General features: G+C 38.6%; 3 protein-coding genes and 2 long non-coding RNA genes across 7 annotated transcripts in view; 2 read left to right on the top strand and 3 right to left on the bottom strand.

Annotated features, from left to right (window-relative positions):
• unk (unk zinc finger) overlaps positions 1–4,979 on the bottom strand; it is a 10,897-nt gene extending 5,918 nt beyond the window's left edge. The window contains exons 1-10 of the mRNA XM_079476177.1: positions 4,401–4,979; positions 3,395–3,604; positions 3,139–3,315; positions 2,629–2,759; positions 2,414–2,549; positions 1,376–1,493; positions 1,101–1,185; positions 757–980; positions 416–478; positions 132–300 (exon numbers count right to left, since the gene is read on the bottom strand). Of these exons, the coding sequence (XP_079332303.1) occupies positions 132–300; positions 416–478; positions 757–980; positions 1,101–1,185; positions 1,376–1,493; positions 2,414–2,549; positions 2,629–2,759; positions 3,139–3,315; positions 3,395–3,604; positions 4,401–4,552 (1,465 nt within the window). The 5' untranslated portion in view covers positions 4,553–4,979. The remainder of the gene's footprint in view (positions 1–131; positions 301–415; positions 479–756; positions 981–1,100; positions 1,186–1,375; positions 1,494–2,413; positions 2,550–2,628; positions 2,760–3,138; positions 3,316–3,394; positions 3,605–4,400) is intronic.
• On the top strand, positions 4,403–17,510 carry LOC306905517. The gene is made up of 3 exons (XR_013787746.1): positions 4,403–4,563; positions 5,956–6,043; positions 16,719–17,510. It is a non-coding gene; the product is annotated as an uncharacterized lncRNA (long non-coding RNA).
• On the bottom strand, positions 4,795–13,075 carry LOC306905513 (uncharacterized protein). The gene is made up of 17 exons (XM_079476178.1): positions 12,944–13,075; positions 12,089–12,193; positions 11,842–11,874; positions 8,782–8,827; positions 8,480–8,636; positions 8,229–8,274; positions 8,071–8,129; positions 7,485–7,520; positions 7,358–7,410; positions 7,039–7,171; positions 6,554–6,765; positions 6,388–6,433; positions 5,962–6,027; positions 5,815–5,874; positions 5,604–5,692; positions 5,404–5,498; positions 4,795–5,302 (listed from the first exon to the last, which is right to left on the bottom strand). Exons 1-17 carry the CDS (start codon positions 12,978–12,980, stop codon positions 5,268–5,270), a joined length of 1,308 nt encoding a protein of 435 aa, XP_079332304.1. The 5' UTR covers positions 12,981–13,075; the 3' UTR covers positions 4,795–5,267.
• LOC306905515 lies at positions 9,193–11,437 on the top strand. Of its 3 annotated transcripts, none has more exons than XR_013787742.1 (5): positions 9,193–9,335; positions 9,699–9,734; positions 9,900–9,984; positions 10,384–10,469; positions 11,055–11,437. It is a non-coding gene; the product is annotated as an uncharacterized lncRNA (long non-coding RNA). The 3 variants fall into 3 exon arrangements; XR_013787743.1 differs by having other exon boundaries at positions 9,266–9,335; positions 9,903–9,984; XR_013787744.1 differs by lacking the exon at positions 9,193–9,335 and having other exon boundaries at positions 9,625–9,734; positions 9,903–9,984.
• LOC306905514 (galanin receptor 2a) lies at positions 16,656–18,285 on the bottom strand (the record flags this gene model as incomplete). Its single annotated transcript, XM_079476179.1, has 2 exons — positions 16,656–17,397; positions 17,939–18,285. 2 exons carry the CDS (start codon positions 18,283–18,285, stop codon positions 16,656–16,658), a joined length of 1,089 nt encoding a protein of 362 aa, XP_079332305.1.
• Between the last annotated feature and the right edge of the window lie 332 nt (positions 18,286–18,617).

The raw sequence follows: 18,617 nt of genomic DNA on the forward strand, positions 1-18,617 counted from the left end.
TATTAAAAACATATTATACAGCAGTCCTGAATCTTGTGCACAGTAACATTCGTAGTTCTACTAAGCATCTGTGTTATTTTATTACTATATCACGGTGCTTATGTCCAGTATGTCTCCAAACCTCCACTTACCCACTACTGACTCCACTGTGTCACTTGTTGGGTAGAAAGGAATGGCGTTGGCATTCATGCCCGGCGAGGGGCCGGGGGGTGCAGGGCTGGGTGGGGTCGCTGCCAGGCTAGAGGGTATACTGGAGGATATACTGAGAGGACTGCCGACGGGCAGAAACACTAACATATCCTGAAAACACATGGCACTGAATGAATTCAGAATTTGGGCAAGAAACTTAGTAGAGTAATCAGACAATATTTTGTCCAAAATGAAAAAAATGCACGTGGAAGACTTTAAACAGCACCTGTTTGCTGTGCATGGAGATTTCTCTACTCCGCTGCTCCTGTCCAAAACTTTTATGTTTGCCCTATGCGCAAAATAGTCATGTTAAAATCATAAAACAAATTCAAAGTACACATTACTTTTCAACCATAACTTTTATCTCTTGCAAGCTTGCATTTTATTACATGTAGAAGGCCCTCAAAACTAGACAGACATTGGCTAGTCAAGACAAAGAAATAGAAAATATATTCTTATGGAGATATTAAATCTTTATATAATGTATTTCAAGGATTTACATGATTACGGGGACATTTCCTACAAAAATGTCCTAATTATTTTATATGCAAATTGGTATTACTATACCTGGTCCTCCCGTTCAAACCCAGGGGCTTTCCCATAACCTCCCTCTCCTCCAAGGCTCACATCAATGCTGCAGGACTCCTCCAGCAGAACCCGTCCAAGCAGCCCCTCCTCTGTGGCGGCACAGGGTCGGATCTGGCTATAGTCTTCTGAGGGGGCAGAAAAGGACGTGACGAGAGGAGGAGAACAGCTTTGTGCAGTCAGCTGTTCCTCACTAACACTCATTTCTGTGAAGAGAAAATGTACACATGTTGGTTACAACATGACAAAATGTCAAATATTTTTACGATTGCGATGTTATAAAATGCCATTGCACAATAATGTCCGGGTGCGTAATGCAACCTTACTTTCCAAATGAGCAAAAGCACAGAACGGCCCTCTGGGACAGTTTCCACTTTGCTGAATGTCATTGCATTTGGTGGATTTGTAGATCTGTGGAAGAAACGATCATTTAAAAAGTAGATTTTCTTTGGTGGTTGCAAGGCATTGCTACAAGGTGTTCTAGGTGGTTGCATACAGGCTGTAAAGAAAAATAGGCCACTTTTCAGTATCTGTAATATTCTGGTCCCTAGATACGGTCCTATAATAATGTCTCTCTTCCGAAGTTAACTTCCTGAAATACCTCAGGGTGGAACTGCTGTTCCGTCCGTGTGTGGCAGTACTGGCATCCTTCACCGCTTTCACATTTACTGGGGTCTCCCCACTCATCGCTGTGTTTCACCGCGGGGCATGGCAGGGCTCTTCAAGCATAAACACAAGCACAAGCGTAACACTTTAAACATCTCTTCCATCATTTTGTTTATCACATCCTACAGAGCAGGAAATTGAGAATTAATTGAATTAAGTTGTTACAGATAACAGACTGTACCTCACATGCTTAATAATAATTTATTGTTTCTACAGCCCTATTTGGTATTTACCTGAGGAGGTAGGGTAAATCAGTTCTGTGAATTTTATATAAATCAAGTATATTTACATAAACGTATTAAAATATACGTGTATAAGAATGTCTAATTTCAGTAAAACAAAGCTACATTTCTGCTTGTGCTGTCTAGTGAATTATCATTATCATTATAGACCTTTTTGTCAACATTCAACATAAAGGAACATTTAAATAAAAAAATGAGTCTGATTCTTGAAACCACTTATAACATCTGCTGTATTTTTCCTTTAAAGGAGCAATGTGGAAAGTTTAGTGACATCTAGCGGTGACATGTCATCACGTTTTCGCTTCTTTGCCGAAGGAGATAACGTATTTACGAAACGCACTCTGTAGAGCAGTTTGTCCGTTTAGGGCTACTGTAGAAACAAGGGGACCCGTGGTGTATGTAGATAGAAATAGCTCATTCTAAGGTAATAAACCCATAACGATTCATTATGTAAGGTCTTTATACACCTCTGAAGGCATTGTTATGAATATTATATTGCGTTTCTGTCAATAGAGCCTCCAATAAAATTGAACACTGACCTTTGTTATTGTCAATTATAAAATAAATCACATGGATAAATCTTGTTTATTTCAAGATACACATATTCAGAGCATGTGACCTTCCATACTTCTTCCACTTCAATATAAACATCTCCCACTTTAGCACTACTAAAGAATTCAAAGTCATTCGGTGTAAGGCTATGTTAAAACGTTATTATGTGTTGTGCAAACCTGTATTTGTGTTTGTGAGGACTGCGTCTGCGGTCTTTGCTGTTGTGATAGTAAGGACACGCATAGCCCTGACGGCACAGCCGTGGAGGTTTTTTGCAAAGTTCAGTCTTGTAGAGGGTCAGAACGAAACTGTTATCTGCACGAGAACACAAAAGCATGACAGATGATACACAAATGTAAAGTTAAATTCTTAACGTCAGCTCTGCGTGTTTTACCTTGCCAGCGTGGATCTTCGCCCAGAATCTTTTCTATGAGCGCCGTGCTCGCCACGACCCCTGACTGCCCCTCTCCAGATGGCCCATCGGCCAATCCTGTGGCAGCTTGGCATTCTAAGACCTGAACCTCTCTGTGCAACAAGAAATTAATAGATGAATTACACAGAAAATGTGAATGCAATATCCTTATTATTAAGAGCTTTAGATCTGCAATGGCAGGCTATGATTCAAAAGGCTTTTTATTAAAATAATTTACTCTAACATCACTTTTAACTTTAGATGGGCTTTTATATGCATCACACAGGGCTTGACGTCAATGATGGTTCTTGTGTGTCAAGTGGAGAATTTAAAAAAGTTTAATAAATAAATAAGACAGACACAAATTGGAAGTTGGAAAACACGGCTCATTAAGTTGTATGACTATGACAACTATTTATGATATATTTGGAACTTGACACTCGAAAACTATTCTTTAAAAACATATAAACATAACTCCAGGTTACAACCAACCTGATGTCATAGACAGGGCTACGGAGGTCATGGGAGCCATGAGCAAAGGCACAATGAGGGCCATTTTTACTGCAGTGTCCCTTCCCATCAGTCTCATGGATACAGGAGCCAGTCTTATAATATCGCAGGTGATAGCGACGTTCTGTGTCTCCCGCTGTCCGATGCAGAAACGGACACCTGAGATCAAACAAAAATAGACAAACATCAACATCATCTCAGACAGCGTGCCTTAAGCCAGACTTGGCTTGGTTCTTACTCATCTCCGTCCGGGCACGTCCCTATTCCTTCATCGTATTTAACGCAATACACATCAGGGCTGTAATTAAAGGTCCCGTCTCGCCGGCGAATCGGTCTCCGTCGTCTCTGGTTCAGGAAGTGCCAGTGGAAGCAGGTGAAGGGGCGATGCTGAGTGCACTTGTGTTGCACGAACAGGGGACACTGTTCCGTTCGAAACTCCTTGAGATACCTGACCAACGGCAAAATAGATCAGACAAACAACTCCTTGCGATGAATAAACCTAAAAGTCGAGAGATTAAAATGAAAGTGGACTTTAAAATGAACTAAAGGTCATCTAAACTCAAAGGTTAAAACCAAATCAAATTGTTGACCTGTAATATCTATTATTAAAAATAACCATGTTTATCCGTAGTAAAAGCAAAGTAAACATGGTTTTACCATAGTAAAAAGTGAAGCTACCATGATATTACAGTAATGGTGCATTGGCCATGTTTATATTACGTTAAAATTGCAGTTACTATGGTCATAATACAGTAAAAGCAAAGTAAAAGTCACTATTATATTAAAGTTGAAGTCATCATTGTTTTAAATTGCATTGCGTCACGGTATTACAGTAAAAGTGACGTAAGTAGCCATATCTTTATATTGTTATGTTGAATAATAGCAGAAGCGCGCTATTTACAAAACATGGCTCAACGTTCAACAGTACTATGTTAAATCTGTGGTTACTATGATTTTACTACAAATACTAAAGGTAAACTATCCCACTCACGAACGTCATACGTCCACTATGCATGACATAAACAACACACGATCTTTATTTAGCACAATAAGCACAAGATGCCACCGAATCTTTTACAAACATGCATTATATCTATAACTGCTAACGGGCCTTCAAAAACAGCTTTGGATCCAGATCATCTGACCTCATGAACCTAAAGGAAGGCACGAAAAATTGCGTATGCATGAAGCATTTGTGATTTGCATGAGCGATCAGGTGGGTGCAAAGGTGTTTCGTTACGTACGTGTAGTGCTGGGGTTTCTCGGGCTGAGCATGCAGCACGTTAGCGGGGGACGTCGTGCCACCCGCCGAGGGAGACGAGCACGAGGAGGACGAAGAAGGTCCTAGGTTGACCGCGGCACCCGAAGAGCCGGGCTGAGATGGCGCTTTCGACATGATTTATCAAAGTATGGCCATCAAACAATTCAATATTGTGAGAGATGCGAAGTCCGCGTTCTTTTTCGATGTGCGCATGCGCCAGATTCGGCGAGGAGGAAATTCCGGGCCATTGTGATGACGTCATGGCGGCGTGAAGTCAGAGACGATTCTTATTTACCAAAATAAGAGCGGGATGCGCTTCAAATGTAGAGAAGGCTTCGGATAAAGTTGATAAAATAATGACGATATCAAAATGATTTGTGAGCAAATTTACTTTTATTCTCGGAGAACGAGAATGCACGATAAGATAACATCAATTATCTTCACATTTTGATGCATTTTACACTTTAGACTCCGTGGTGTTTAATTTAGTAGCCATTTTTGTTTTCTTGCTTGTTTCAAAGTGTTTCAAAATATTGTATAGTATATAATATATATAAAATATAGTGACAACAACAGGCCCTTGGCGAGTCTAGTTTTCTTATGCATATAATATATATAATATATAGTGACAACAACAGGCCCTTGGCGAGTCTAGTTTTCTTATGTCAAATCAAAACAAAAAGGGACAATACAGATTCTGTTTTATGTATTGCTTCCAAAATAGCATTGCACGGATACAGAGCATTACCGTTTTTTTACAATATTCATACGTCAAATAGGATTATACAAACAAGAAACTATTTTAAACAAATGAAAATACCCACTACAACTACAACGCTGATGACGTTCCTCATACAAACCATTCTGTATGTTTGAACCCAGCAGCTGGAAAAAAAGAAAAGATAGATAATACAAAATGATATTAACATAATAATGACTTAGATTATCTTTTTTATGGTAAAACTATGTGTTGGCATCAGACTCACCGATACGACTAACAATTTCTTCACACTCACTACTTGTAGCAGCCTTCAGGACCACACAACAAAAACCCATTGGTCTTTCTGTTTGTGGTGTTTCCCTGCAATAGTCCACAATTATTTAAAGCATGCTATGCAACTCATTAACATTACTTATGAATAGGCGATGTCGTATGTATTATTCCAAAAATTCTAAAGATACTTACAATACACAGAAGGCAAAAATGGTTAAATCGGGTTGGTTTCCAAACCTCCCAACACATGATATTTCTGGGTATTGATGCTGAAACAGCGTCTGGTTAGGAGAGAAACCAGAAGCGCTTATAAGGCCATTTGGTTTTGAGAAAGCACAAGTTAACATTGTTAATGGCTTGAAAATAATGATAAAATGTAAGTGTAACATTGCATAATACAAACCTGCTGACTGGTTTTATCAGTGCAGGTAAGGTAAGTCTCCTTTATATCCAGAAGTACTTCCTATAAAACATCACAAAAAAAAAACATGCATGAAAAATGACACAGGTAGCCCTGTACATAAACTCGCTTTCTCAATTTCAGATATACCTTTCTAGACTGCTTGCACTCCAGGACAACGGGAATGGCGTGCTGCAAAACCTCTTTACCTCCATACTTCAAATAACAAAATGTAAGATAAACAAATGTAACATTGAATACGTAATTGCATTATTTTACGATCATTAGCTATGTTTACCACATAATGTTATTAAGGCAGTATTGGGATTAAGATCACTCTTATGTAAACAGAATGCTGCCATAATAACCTAAGTAAAGGAAAATAGCATACAAACAGGGTTAAATAAGTTTGCATGTTACGTAAACATCTTAATCCTTTTACTTTATACTCTGATTACTGGCAACAATCAAACTCTTGGTGTACATGAAAACATCACTTTAATACAAAAAACACACATGCATGGATTAAAGCCAAGTAAGAGGGCCATAAAGAAGTTGTTTGCACAACTACTGTACCATTCCTATGTTTGCTTTTCCTAAGAGCTGCACAGCATACAGGATCCTGTTGATGAAACAAGATTAGTCACACAGCCTGGGGTTCTTTATGGTATTCAAGACTGATACAATTGCAAACACTAGACATCTTTTTTGTGAATAGATTTCAATGGGGCAGTTTGTTTACCTGCCATCTTTTACACTGGGCGTTTGCCCCCTTTTCTGACCCACGGTTTTATGAGACACCGATTTCGGGCCGAATTGAAGTGATGTGTTTTCCTCTTTAAGCTGCCGTAAGTGTTTAACCAAAGGTTGGTAGATGGACCCATTTTCTGCTCTCCATCGTATCAACCGAATGGAAAGAGGCTGTACCTTCAGCTTAGAGAAAACCACACCTGCCTTTTGGATAAAAAGTACTTGTATAAAAGTCATATATTGGTAGTCACAGTACATTTTGTGCTTACTGTAATATGACAAAAGCCACACCTTACTAAAATGAAAGGGTATATGAGTAAGCAAACGCAAGATGAATGTAGGAGCATATGACATGTAATCAATTCAAGCAATTGAGATAACAGACTTCACACATATTGCATATTAAAGAAGCAATCTAATATTGATTTAAGACAGTATGCAGGGTCATGCAGGGCACACGGTAATATTAGTGTTGACCTGTCCATTGCTGGCATTCCTCAGAGATATTCCATTGATTTCATCAATGATGTCACCAGGCTCTACAAACATGTCCGCCTCTGCCTGACTGCCCTTCAGCAGGTCAAGCACAAAAACACGTCCATTGAGGTACCTTTAAGAGAGAAAGACTGTTTATCTATAATTTGCCATAGGATAAACTTTTCTGTTACATTATGGTAAACCTAAAACACGTACACTTGTACAAATTATTTGCAACATTATTTGAAAAATCACTGGCCATAAAAGTTGTTTTATTATAGTACAAAAACAAAATAAAACAACGTGCCAACATGCTAACCTGAGCACCATGCCCAACTCCTGGCATGGAACAGCTTCATATATTTGGCACACCTAAAACACAAGCAACATTTACTCTTCATGCACATACAGCCAAATCTAGGTGTGCTTAAACATTTCAATCGTACCGGAAGCAGCCAACTCTCATCCAGGAAGCTGCAGTTCTGAGATTAAAGTTTCAGAAAGGAAATGTCCATTAAATAGAAAACTCATACAGATACATGCAAATGACAATGATTGTAAAGTTAAAGGTCCAGTGTGTCATTTTTTGGAGGCTTTATTGACAGAAATGCAATATAATACATGACTGTCTTTAGAGGTGTATAAAGACCTTAGATAATGAAGTGTTTTTATACCTAGAAATGAGATATTTCTGTCTACATACACTACATACGGGTTCCCTTGTAGTGAATTTTGTCATGTTGTTTCTACAGTAGCCCTAAACTGACAAACCGCAGAGCGCATTTTGTATATTTGTTATCTCCTTCGGCAAAGAATTGAACAGGTGACAACATCTTAGTTCTGTGTCAGCCACCGTAGTGCTTCGAAAAGGAGGTGGGAGGGATGGAGGATAGCCGTTGATTGTAATTCGCAACCTCACCGCTAGATGCCGCTAACTTTCATACACTGGAACTTTAAAGTCAACTCAACAAAACTCAAACATAAAAAGACATATACATAGCTTATGCCAAGGTTTAGCAGTGTGATGCATACCGTAATATTGAGCTTAAATTCCATTTCTGACAATACCATTGACAGTGAGATAAATGGTTCTGTAAAGAGAGAATTTAGAGAATGATTAAGGCAAAGGAACTGCTTGTGTCAACTTGTTAACTTAGATGTTTTATATAGTTTCAATTGTAGAAACTCACCTACAAACTCTTCGTTTCTTAATATAGCAACATTAGGGCTATACCACTGCAAAGACAAGAGCTTGCATTTATTATCTGTACGTCACGTTGTTTGCATGAGTCCAAGTCTAGCCTCAAGTGTTTACTGTTAGTTTTATAAACTGTGTTGAAAGAACAGCTCCTGGTATTTTAAAAATGCATTTAAACAATGAATTGCATTGTTTATAAGAGTTATTTGACAGGCTCAAGTTTCCATCTCTGTGTTCACTGACCTGGATCACTCTGTTTGTGTGGAGTAGATGTTTTACTACATTTCCCAGAGTTCTTTTCATCAGCATCAACCGTATAAAGAAGCGGCCTCGGCCCTGAGAGGTAATTATCTTGCTGCAGGATGCTGTCTGTTGCACTGCCAAAGAGACTGAACTCAGCCTTTGAAAAGACAGAACATCTTTTTTTAGCTAAACTCTGATAGAGATCAATCAAAACTTATTAAAAACATAAGCGGACATTTATTATCTACATCCAGGGCTTGTGTAAATATAAATACTGTAGGATTTCAAATAAAAGAACTCACCGGCCACATGTGTCGTGCTGTATTAGCTGTTTAAAACACTGCCACACTGTAAAACTTTTCTGTAAATTTACAGGCAATTTCTAACAGTATTGTACTGTATTTATATAAAACAGTTTGAGACTGTATATTTAACAGAATGGCTGTAAATGTACAGTATTATTCTGTTTTCAGCACGCAAAATTTGTAATACAGTATCGGGCTGTGAATGCTTTGCATTCTGGGATTGATTTCCTTCGCGCTCAATTTTTTTAAATGTGAGCACACATCTGTTGCCGCTGAAGCACTTAATTTGTTATTCATATGAACAACATAAGCTTAACGCTACATAGGCTACTTTATGAACACATGCTAGTCGTTTCGTCGTGATTCTTTTTTTTTATTTGAGCAGCGAGTTCGCCTTTTAATCTACAGCTGCCTGTGACATTACAACTTTGAGAGACTACCTGTGAAAATTAGATGATAATGCCGCAAGAAGACGGGGGAAATACATTTTGTCCGTGTCGAAGAGAAATGAAGTTGGTAGCAGATGGATTCTTTGACTGAGCATTGACACGGTAAGACACAGTTGTTTTATTCGATTACATTTCTGAACTGTTAGCACCAGTGGACTGATTTTGGGAACAATAGTGTTACGTTAATCAAGAATATTTTGGATCGGTGTGTTAATCCTGTCGTTTATGACGATTGAACATAAGATATCGAAATTATAATGCCAAAGATAAGTTGCTGTCTTTCGGCGCGATGTGATTCAACTTAGCTTAGCCATGTAACGTTACACGTAGGTTAAAACACGAGTGAATAGTTCAGTCTGTTCTCATCTATTCACCAATGAACTTTGTGATATATTTTGAAAGGTAAACATGTATCATGCCATTCGCACGACCTGCGTTTGATTTTCGATTCATTTTTAATTTCAGGCTGAGTCATCTGATGAAGATCGTCTGAGTGCTAACGTAAGTTCTTAGCCTTAAAGTTATAATTCACTTGTTCACAACAATGATGTGGTGTCAGTTCTGTGATGGTCCATTTGAATCGATCTTATCATACTGCCAGCTCATGAATATACATAGTCATGTTCCTAATGCTAATTATAAATGTGGTATTCCTGGTTTCCCCAGCAGATTCAAAAAGTTTGCTGCTTTTAAGGCTCGATCAGGGATCACAAAAAGAGGGACACAGATACATCTGCTGAGCAATAAAGAGGTAAGGCTTTAACTTTAGTCTGTGACATTGGTGTCTGTCAGGAAAGATGTAGTGATTTGAAAAACTTCATTTTACACCTGAGGTCTCTATCAAAGAAGGCACCAGAGTGTCTTGCCCATTTAAGTGTAATAAAAGCTATTCTTTTGTGTCAACACTGACCTCACATATATCCAGGTATCACTGCAACTCCTCTGCAGATAGGCTTCTTTATAATTTACTACATTTAAACTTTTCAGTACAGAGGCAACATGGTGAGTATGCAATGTGACTGAAGACTCAAATGCAATGTCTGATTCGTTTATTGATTGGGATGATGGTGAAGATCAGTTACGTATTGCACTATTGCCAGATAATGCAAATGAAATGCTGTTTTTATAGAATATTTATCTCAAATTGCAGGCATAGCACATTCTCCCATCATCTGTAATTCAGTCGGTAATTGAGGGGCTGCAGGACATCTATATTACCCAGTCTCATTTGCTAGGGTAAGTGAAAAATTAACTACACTTGGAATTTCTGAAAATGATATCAAGAATGATGTAGACATTATGTCTACAACATCGAGAATTCTTATGTTGTTCAAAAACTGATGATCTTTTTCAGATGTGTAATACCCATGCACTACACACTGATAAGAGGAGAAAGTCTTTCTTAAAAGCCAATTTCAAGTATGTTGAACCTGTCCCCATCTGCCTTGGTAAAAATTTATCTGGCAAGGAAAGCTTTGCTAAGTACATTCCCACTATGCAAAGTTTAGAAGCTTTGTTATTCTGTAAATCAGTTATAGAACAACATAAAAATTCACGATCTGAAATTAAAGCAAACGGTGTCCTCTGCGATGTATTGGATGGCAGTTATGTCGATTCTATAATTCTTGCTGTTTACATGACACTTGGAAACATGTTGCCTCACTGCAGGTCAGGAATTGACCACATGCAGCTAGTTAATTTTGGTGTGATAACATTATCCAGACAATTTCTTGAAAGACATCTGATTGAGAAAGAGAGAGACAGAGATATCTAGAAATAGGCATAATCATCATAATAATTTGTTTCTGTTCTGTCTTGTAGACGCTTTCTTGACATCAACCCGGAGCGTGGATCAAAAGCCAAAAAGGGGAAAGTGACTTAAAAGAAGACTGGCCAAGTTGTGCAAAAAAAGGACACTACTGTGAACCCACAGGTTTCCTCTCTTCCGAGAACTTACAGACTTTAAATGGAACTTTGTTTAGACACTTCCACTATCCACTGTAAATGGACTTAAAGGAAGTAAGGCATTGTTAATGATGTACTGTTAATTGCAATACAAAAATAGTAGCATGCACTTGATTGATAATGTTCTGCTAATTGTAAACGGTTCTGTCAATTTATTTCGTACAGCTGACATTTCAGCCAAAATGTGTTTAAATGGGATTTCTCTGGCCTTTGCATCAGAAATAAACATTTTATATTCTAAGACTATTGTTTTCTATTTTCATTTGAGACTACTGATATGGAAGTAAATTCTTGATTTAAGGAAAAAGATATTCTGTGTAGAAAACAATTGATTGCAATATATAACACGTTGTAATATGTCAAATTAAATGGCATAACAGTATAATACTTTATACAGTCATAGTTCTGTAAAAATACAGTAATTTGCTGGCAACCCAGCTGAAGGAATGTAAATTAAAAGTGTAAATATTTACAGCACACACTGTAAAAAAGATACAATTACAGCATGATACTGTATCTGGCAACTACAGTACAACACTGTAAATACTTTTTACAGTTGTGGTTCTGTAAAAATACAGAATGTGGCTGGCAACCCAGCTGCCAGTATTTTACTGTAAATTTACAGGGAAAAGTTTAACAGTGCAGTAATCTCTATGGGCTAAACTCAGAACCGGCTCTAAAACATTAACAACATGCAGCAATGTTAACATAGGCTAAACTGCTTTCTCCTACACAGAAAATAGTCAAAAGTTTAGACATTTGAGAATGATAAAAAAATCTAAGCATAATTCACATTTAAAGGGTTTAACTTTATGAAAATAATGTGGTGTGTCCTTTCTTGTCTAAAGTGATGATATGAAGGCAGGAAAGTGTAGGAAAGTGCAGCTCACGCTGAAGTCCCTTTCGCAATATAAGCTCCAGGAGTTCACAACAGGACACCAGGTGTGGGCTGGAGTCTGTCACTGTACCTTCAGACTTCAAATTCAGAATACACACTGCAAACAAACAGGTATTTCTGAAACTATAGAACAGTCCTTGCAAAAACTTCAAAGCAGAATCAATTCAATTCAACTTTATTTATACAGCGCTTTTCACAATTTGCATTGTTCCAAAGCAGCTTTACAGGGGAAAAATAAAAACACGCTACATGGTGTTTTATATAGTAAATGAAATTATTCTAGTAAATAATATCTGATGTCAGCATCTCCTGGTGGTTTTTTTAGCATATGTCTAATCATTAGAATCATTAGAAATCTTGGAGCTGTGTTGCTTTTCCATTAAAAATATCATTATAAACCATTAGCAGTCAGATAGACACTTCTGTATTTCGTTTTGCTTTCGTTTCGTATAGAGTTGCGTTTTAGGATGCTTATAGGCACAATGAAAGAATGGCCTTTAAAAGTAGTATGTACCCTACTTGCTTTCCGTGACGCGCTGTATTAAAACGCGACGCTCATGTAAAAACAACACGCGACGCAAGGGTGCGTCACATACAAACAATAAAACAAAAAGCGAAGACGAAAAACAGCAACCAAATTTCCACTACAACGACACCCCACCTCTCAAATGCAATGCGTTTGGCGTGTGCGCGCATCTTTTAGCTGGAAACACCATCGCATCCGCAAGCTCTCATCCTTCCGTTTGCTTAACCAGAGCAACAGCTGATCGGTATTGAAACCGCATACAGGCAGGCCAAAACTATTTTTTTCGTACTCGTATGATCACACAGTGGGCATTAAACCTACCTTTAAGCGTCTCAACGAGAGGATCTTTCGCTGGCATTATGGAACATGTAGTGCGTTTCTATCCCCTCTACGCCTATTACGCATCGTTCATCCAGTTCGCCAGGGCAAATGCGCCTTTAGCGAAATAACAACCCGTCACTGGAGGTTTGTTTTCTTAAGGTTGGTTAATGTAGGCTACAATGTTGATTAGAGCGCAGTCTTTATATCGCCCATGTGATCGATATAATATGAATGACTCCATTACTGGAATTACTCCCATAAGTTTGAACACTTCAAACTATAGGCCTACTATACATAAATGCAAACAAACATTCAAAAATGTATTTAATTAATCATACATAAATAAAGTATCATGTTGAATAGAGACATTCTCTTAGCTGCACAGTAAAGACCACACAGTAACACACTAAATGCTTAAAGTTGGTGTTCTGCGCTTTATATACTGTATATGCATCATGTTTGTACATTAGGGAGGGAATTAAAATTCATCAGCTCATTACCTGCAATGGCTGTATGGAGTGCTTTCAATAATAATGGACATTTTGCTCAATAAGTTTAAAGCTTATGTGGTTGCCTTGGTAACACACATATTGCCGGTACAGAAGCATCATATATAGCTAGTAACCGTAGTACTGATTACCTTTACAGATTTGAAATCTAATATTTTAATGTGAGTTGATATTCCATATTTAACCAAATTTAAAATCACTGCACTTATAGACGATTTCAGCAACAACAACATAAACAAACGTTATGTGGCCAAAACTTCACTCCTGGTAGACCTCTGCAAAGAATCAATTACTGTTGAGTAGTTTTGATTTAATTGAATACAATTAATATACAATAAAATATTACATAAATGAATATTAATTATAAAACAAATTGTTTTTATAACCAAACACAGACGGGAAGTAACTTCTTTTCGGGTCATTAATTCTGGCCAGTAAAACATCTGCAATTACTTTAGTGGCATGTTTACCTTTTGTTTAACACCGCTCCAAATTTACTTTGTCTTGTTTTTGAAAAAGTCGAAGGTCCTAATTTGACCAACTTCGCTAAAGGCACAAGTCTGCTGGGACATAACGTCTCTGTTCGATTCTCCGAGCATGCTTTAACTTTGAGGTTCCTCCATTAGAACTGATTGGAAACATAAGGTAAATGGCCATCCCTGCCTGTTTCGGCCTAGAGTGATGTTTAAAACGGTGAGGCTCATGAGGTGTGCAGCAGAATCTGTAAAACAGATTCTTTTTCCCGTTTGCCCCCGGAGAGATGGTAAGACGAGGGCAACAAAGAAAAGTACACGGTGACATCATCAGTACCAGGAGTTGTGAGGCGGGAAGATGTGACATTGTTAGAGGCTGCAAGTTATATCAACATCAGAAGTCACCTTATGCCCTGGAAAGATACGACAGAACCCTGTGGACTAATTGGTGAACTTTCTCTTGACTACACACGGCTATTACATGGTATTATCAACAGAAAGCCATGTGGGGTGATGGTGTGAAGAACGCACATGCTTTCCTGCGTTATGTTTCCTTTTATTGTAGACAACTAAAGTACAGAGCAGGATAGAAAGCGGTTAGCTTCAATAAAAGAAACATTTAACTCTCTTGCACGTGTCAGGAATGTTTGAATGTATCACCTTGCAGGTCGCTGAAGATTCAATCATTTTTGTGGATTTTGGTTTTGTTTAGCACTGAATAAGAGGCAATACACAGTACTGCGTAAGGTGACACATACATATCAGCATTCTGATTCATACATAATTGAGTTTTGTTATGGAAGAGTGCATACACAAAAATTCTTTATGGCGGAGCAATGAGGTTTTTTATGTTGAGATATATTGCGAAGACATCCAATAAACTTCCCCATCTTCTCCTCATGTAGTCTTATCCCAAATAAGATAGGAAATGAATGTTATGGCACATTTGTTTTCATCTCGTTTCAATTAGGCTTCAAGGCAACACACATCCCGACTCCCCTGCTGTTGGTTCTGCCCAGCATCATATTCTAATTGGCTTGTGCAACCTAATAACTTTCTTATTTTTATGCTAATAATAAACCGTAATAGATCTAAAATTGATCTCAATCTTTACATAACATTCTTGTTTATTATCCAGGGGTCAAAAGCTCAGATATGATTGGGTCGTGATGAAAAGCTGAATCGGTGACCGCTGTCAATAGGACACATGGGAAGAATAATCACGGATTAGCATCAGCAGCAGCAGAGGTCCACAAGGACTGCTGTTGGCGCTCGGCAGATGTCCTCTTTAAATTTGCCAATCAGTTTAACTCCAGAGTGCCTCTTGAAAATGTGGAGCACGAGAATGTGAGAGATGGCTGCCAAAGTCTCCTGCACAATTACATGTTGCATGATTTTGGACACATACAGTAAGTAATGTACATAATACATTTTCAAAGGTCAAATTTCGCATCCTAATTTAGCAAGAATGACTGCAGCTGGTACTTTACAAACAAGAGGTCCTTGTTAACAGATCTTCACTTTTTTCAACGAATAAGGAAGCATCATGGGAAGTAAGAAATAGGAAATTTGTTAAATAGCGACATAGCGTATAACAGCTTCAGATGTTAAATGAAGCAGCAAAAGGGCTTTTTCCACTGATGTAGCAAATCAGAGAGCACATATTACCAACAATCCATCTAAGCATCAGCGGAGACTGAATCTACATGTTAAAAGAAGCCAGCTGGCAGATCCCCAGTGAAGATATAAGGAAAAACAAGAGAAGTGGAGGTACAAACCGGTTTCATAACATCTTGAGGGCTGATCGATTGGAGGTAGATGGTTATGCATTCTGTTGCTTAGAAAACGTGACATAAAGAACAAGGCTTTGATTTCATTGCTTTATTTAGTAAATAATTGTTCATTCATTGAAGGCATTGTTCACAAAAAAATAAGAATTCTGTTATCATTTACTCACCCACTTGTCATTTCAAAGCTGTATGACTGTCTTTCTTTCGCAGAACATAAAAGAAGATATTTTGAATAAAGCAGCGGCACCCATTCATTGCATGGACACAAAACCAATGCAAACTGGTTTACGACATTCTTCAAAATATGTTATTTTGTGTTCATGCAGGTTTGTAAGAGGGTGAGTAAATTATGACAGAATTTTCATTTTTGGGTGAACATCCCTTTAATTCATTGGTTTTTATTCAAATATTTTTTTTCTGAACTTGAGCAAAATATTATTGTGATTACAAAGCCCAATGAAAACATATAAAGGTAATGTTGACATTCAACTAACACAAATGAGATTATTCAACAGTTTTGGGATTTTGTACATGAAACTACACAACAGATCCTTAAATAAACTCAGACAAGGTTTAAAAATACATTGAGATTTAATAAATAAGTCATTTGTTAATTCAGAGATTTACTGGATCAAATAGTTACGGATGTTCCAGCAATGTGCCCCGATAATAAACCAGACTGCACCTCCGAAAAACCAAACCATGTGTCACAAGGGCCTGCACAGTCGCACAACACAGACACCACCGCACACTGACCAAAGCTGCCAGCATTGAGAAAACACAGACCCGAGAGAGCATTTTAAACATCGGTCACTGTCCTCATGAGAACACAAAAAGCCCTGCTTCCTTTCTATTTAACAACTTGTCTCACATAACCATGTCACAAATGCTTTTAAAAGCCTCTGGAACAAAAGGGTTATTAAACGTTGAGTCCAAAAGGTTATGTCACATTAAATGTCATAAAGGTGCTTGTCATCATTTTCCTGCCGCTTTTGCTCCACAGGCGACCCCGGGATGACCCCTCGCTCTGATTGGAGCCTTCGCTTGAAGCCGCTTCCACCAAGCTCACCGTCTGCGCCGGCTGGACGGCGTGAACCCGGTTTACGACACGTTTATGGAACGCACAGCCGAACACTTTCTTGAAGCCTTTCCGAAAGTGTTTGGACACCAGAGCGTACACAATGGGGTTGAGGCAAGAGTTGGTGTGAGCCACCAGGTGAGAGAGAATGCGGAGGACGTAGGTGGTGTGGTTTAGCGGGAAGTAGCCAAACCACATGCACAAGATGACCAGGTGGTGTGGCAGCCAGCATATGCAGAAGAGCACAGCTACGATAATTATCATCTTGGTTACCTTGCGCTTGGCCTTGCGGGATTCCGACATGTCTTGCATGGGGTCCACAGACGTCCACAGGTAACGGATGGTGCGGGCATAGGTGATGCTGAGGATGAGGACTGGGATCAGGTAGCCGAATATGAAGGTGCAGATGTCCATGGCTCTACGGTGCTGGATGTTCCACGCAGGAATGCAAAGGGTGGCTCCATCAAGATCCATCTGTTGGTAGTAGCTGAGATAAGGGCTGGAGAAGAACAGAGATAAAGCCCACACCAGACTGATGGAGGTCAGAGCGTTACGGGGTGTTCTCATCTCTCTTGAACGGAGCGGGTAGCGGATGGCGAGATATCTTTAGAGAAGAGGGCAAAATAATTAAAATGTATTAATCCATCCAAGAGAAGATTCATAATGAATTATTTATAATGCAATACATCTTTTCATTAAAATTTTCATTTAATCATCACTTCTAGATGTATTGTGGCCATTTCAGAGTCTGTTCATTTTCAACTAAATCAAACCTAAATCAAAATGTGAAAGACAGGTTCTTTCTTCAAAATTATTTTTTTTAACTTTACCTACGTACAAAGCAAATATAACTGTTGAATAGCTTTAATCTCTTTCAGAAATGAATGAAAAAAATTATTTCAAAGTCACTGTACAGTAAATAAAAACTAACAAACCATATTATTTGCACCACAGACCTACAAAAACAGCTCAAGTTTTTCTTTATAGTTCTCTTATTAACTGATATTCGTCGTCTGTAGCTACTAATACTGAATGCAATTCCCGGTCATTTAACCTTCACCAACGTTTACACACAACTCGTGTGCTCGAATTATTTAACTGTAAAGAAAAGCGCGCACGTTGCGCGCAACAGGATGGAGACGCACCTGTCCAGAGACACAGCTGCCAGCGTGAATATACTCGCGTACATGGTCAGATAGATGATAAAGTGCACTGCTTTGCACACGAAGGGTCCAAAGACCCACTCGTCCATGGTGTAGATAGTTGCTTGGAGAGGCACGCAGAACACGATGAAGCAGAGGTCCGCCAAGCCAAGGTTCAGGATGAACAAATTGGTGGTCTTTGTGTTCATCTGCCCGTTACGAATGAGAACGGCGAGCACGAGGCAGTTTCCAACGGTGCCCACCAGAAAGATGATGGAGAAAATCACAGATATAATAATCGACTCAACTTTCCAGTTGGCGGAAAAATGAATCTGTTGAGATGTGTTCATCGTGGCTACTTTCAGACCCCTGAAATCTCCAAAAAGCTTATTCAGCACTGCGTAAAATCCACATGGACACACATTAAAGAACTTTTACGTCGTCCTTTTACCGTAACGACTACGTTACTCTGTAAACACAAGGAGAAGAAAAGCATTGCTGGGTACAGTTGGGTATTCTTGCAAGCAATGATGAGGGGGGATGTGGTGAGCATCTTATGGTAATTCTTAAGCTTCACTCCCATCAGCAACCTCCTCCCCTGAATGCTAAAGGGAATTCTCAACGCTCAGATACCCTTATACACGAACTCTTACACTTACAACCATAGAAAATAAGAATAAAA

The sequence above is a fragment of the Barbatula barbatula genome (assembly GCF_947034865.1).
Source record: "Barbatula barbatula genome assembly, chromosome: 16".
Lineage (NCBI taxonomy): Eukaryota > Metazoa > Chordata > Actinopteri > Cypriniformes > Nemacheilidae > Barbatula > Barbatula barbatula.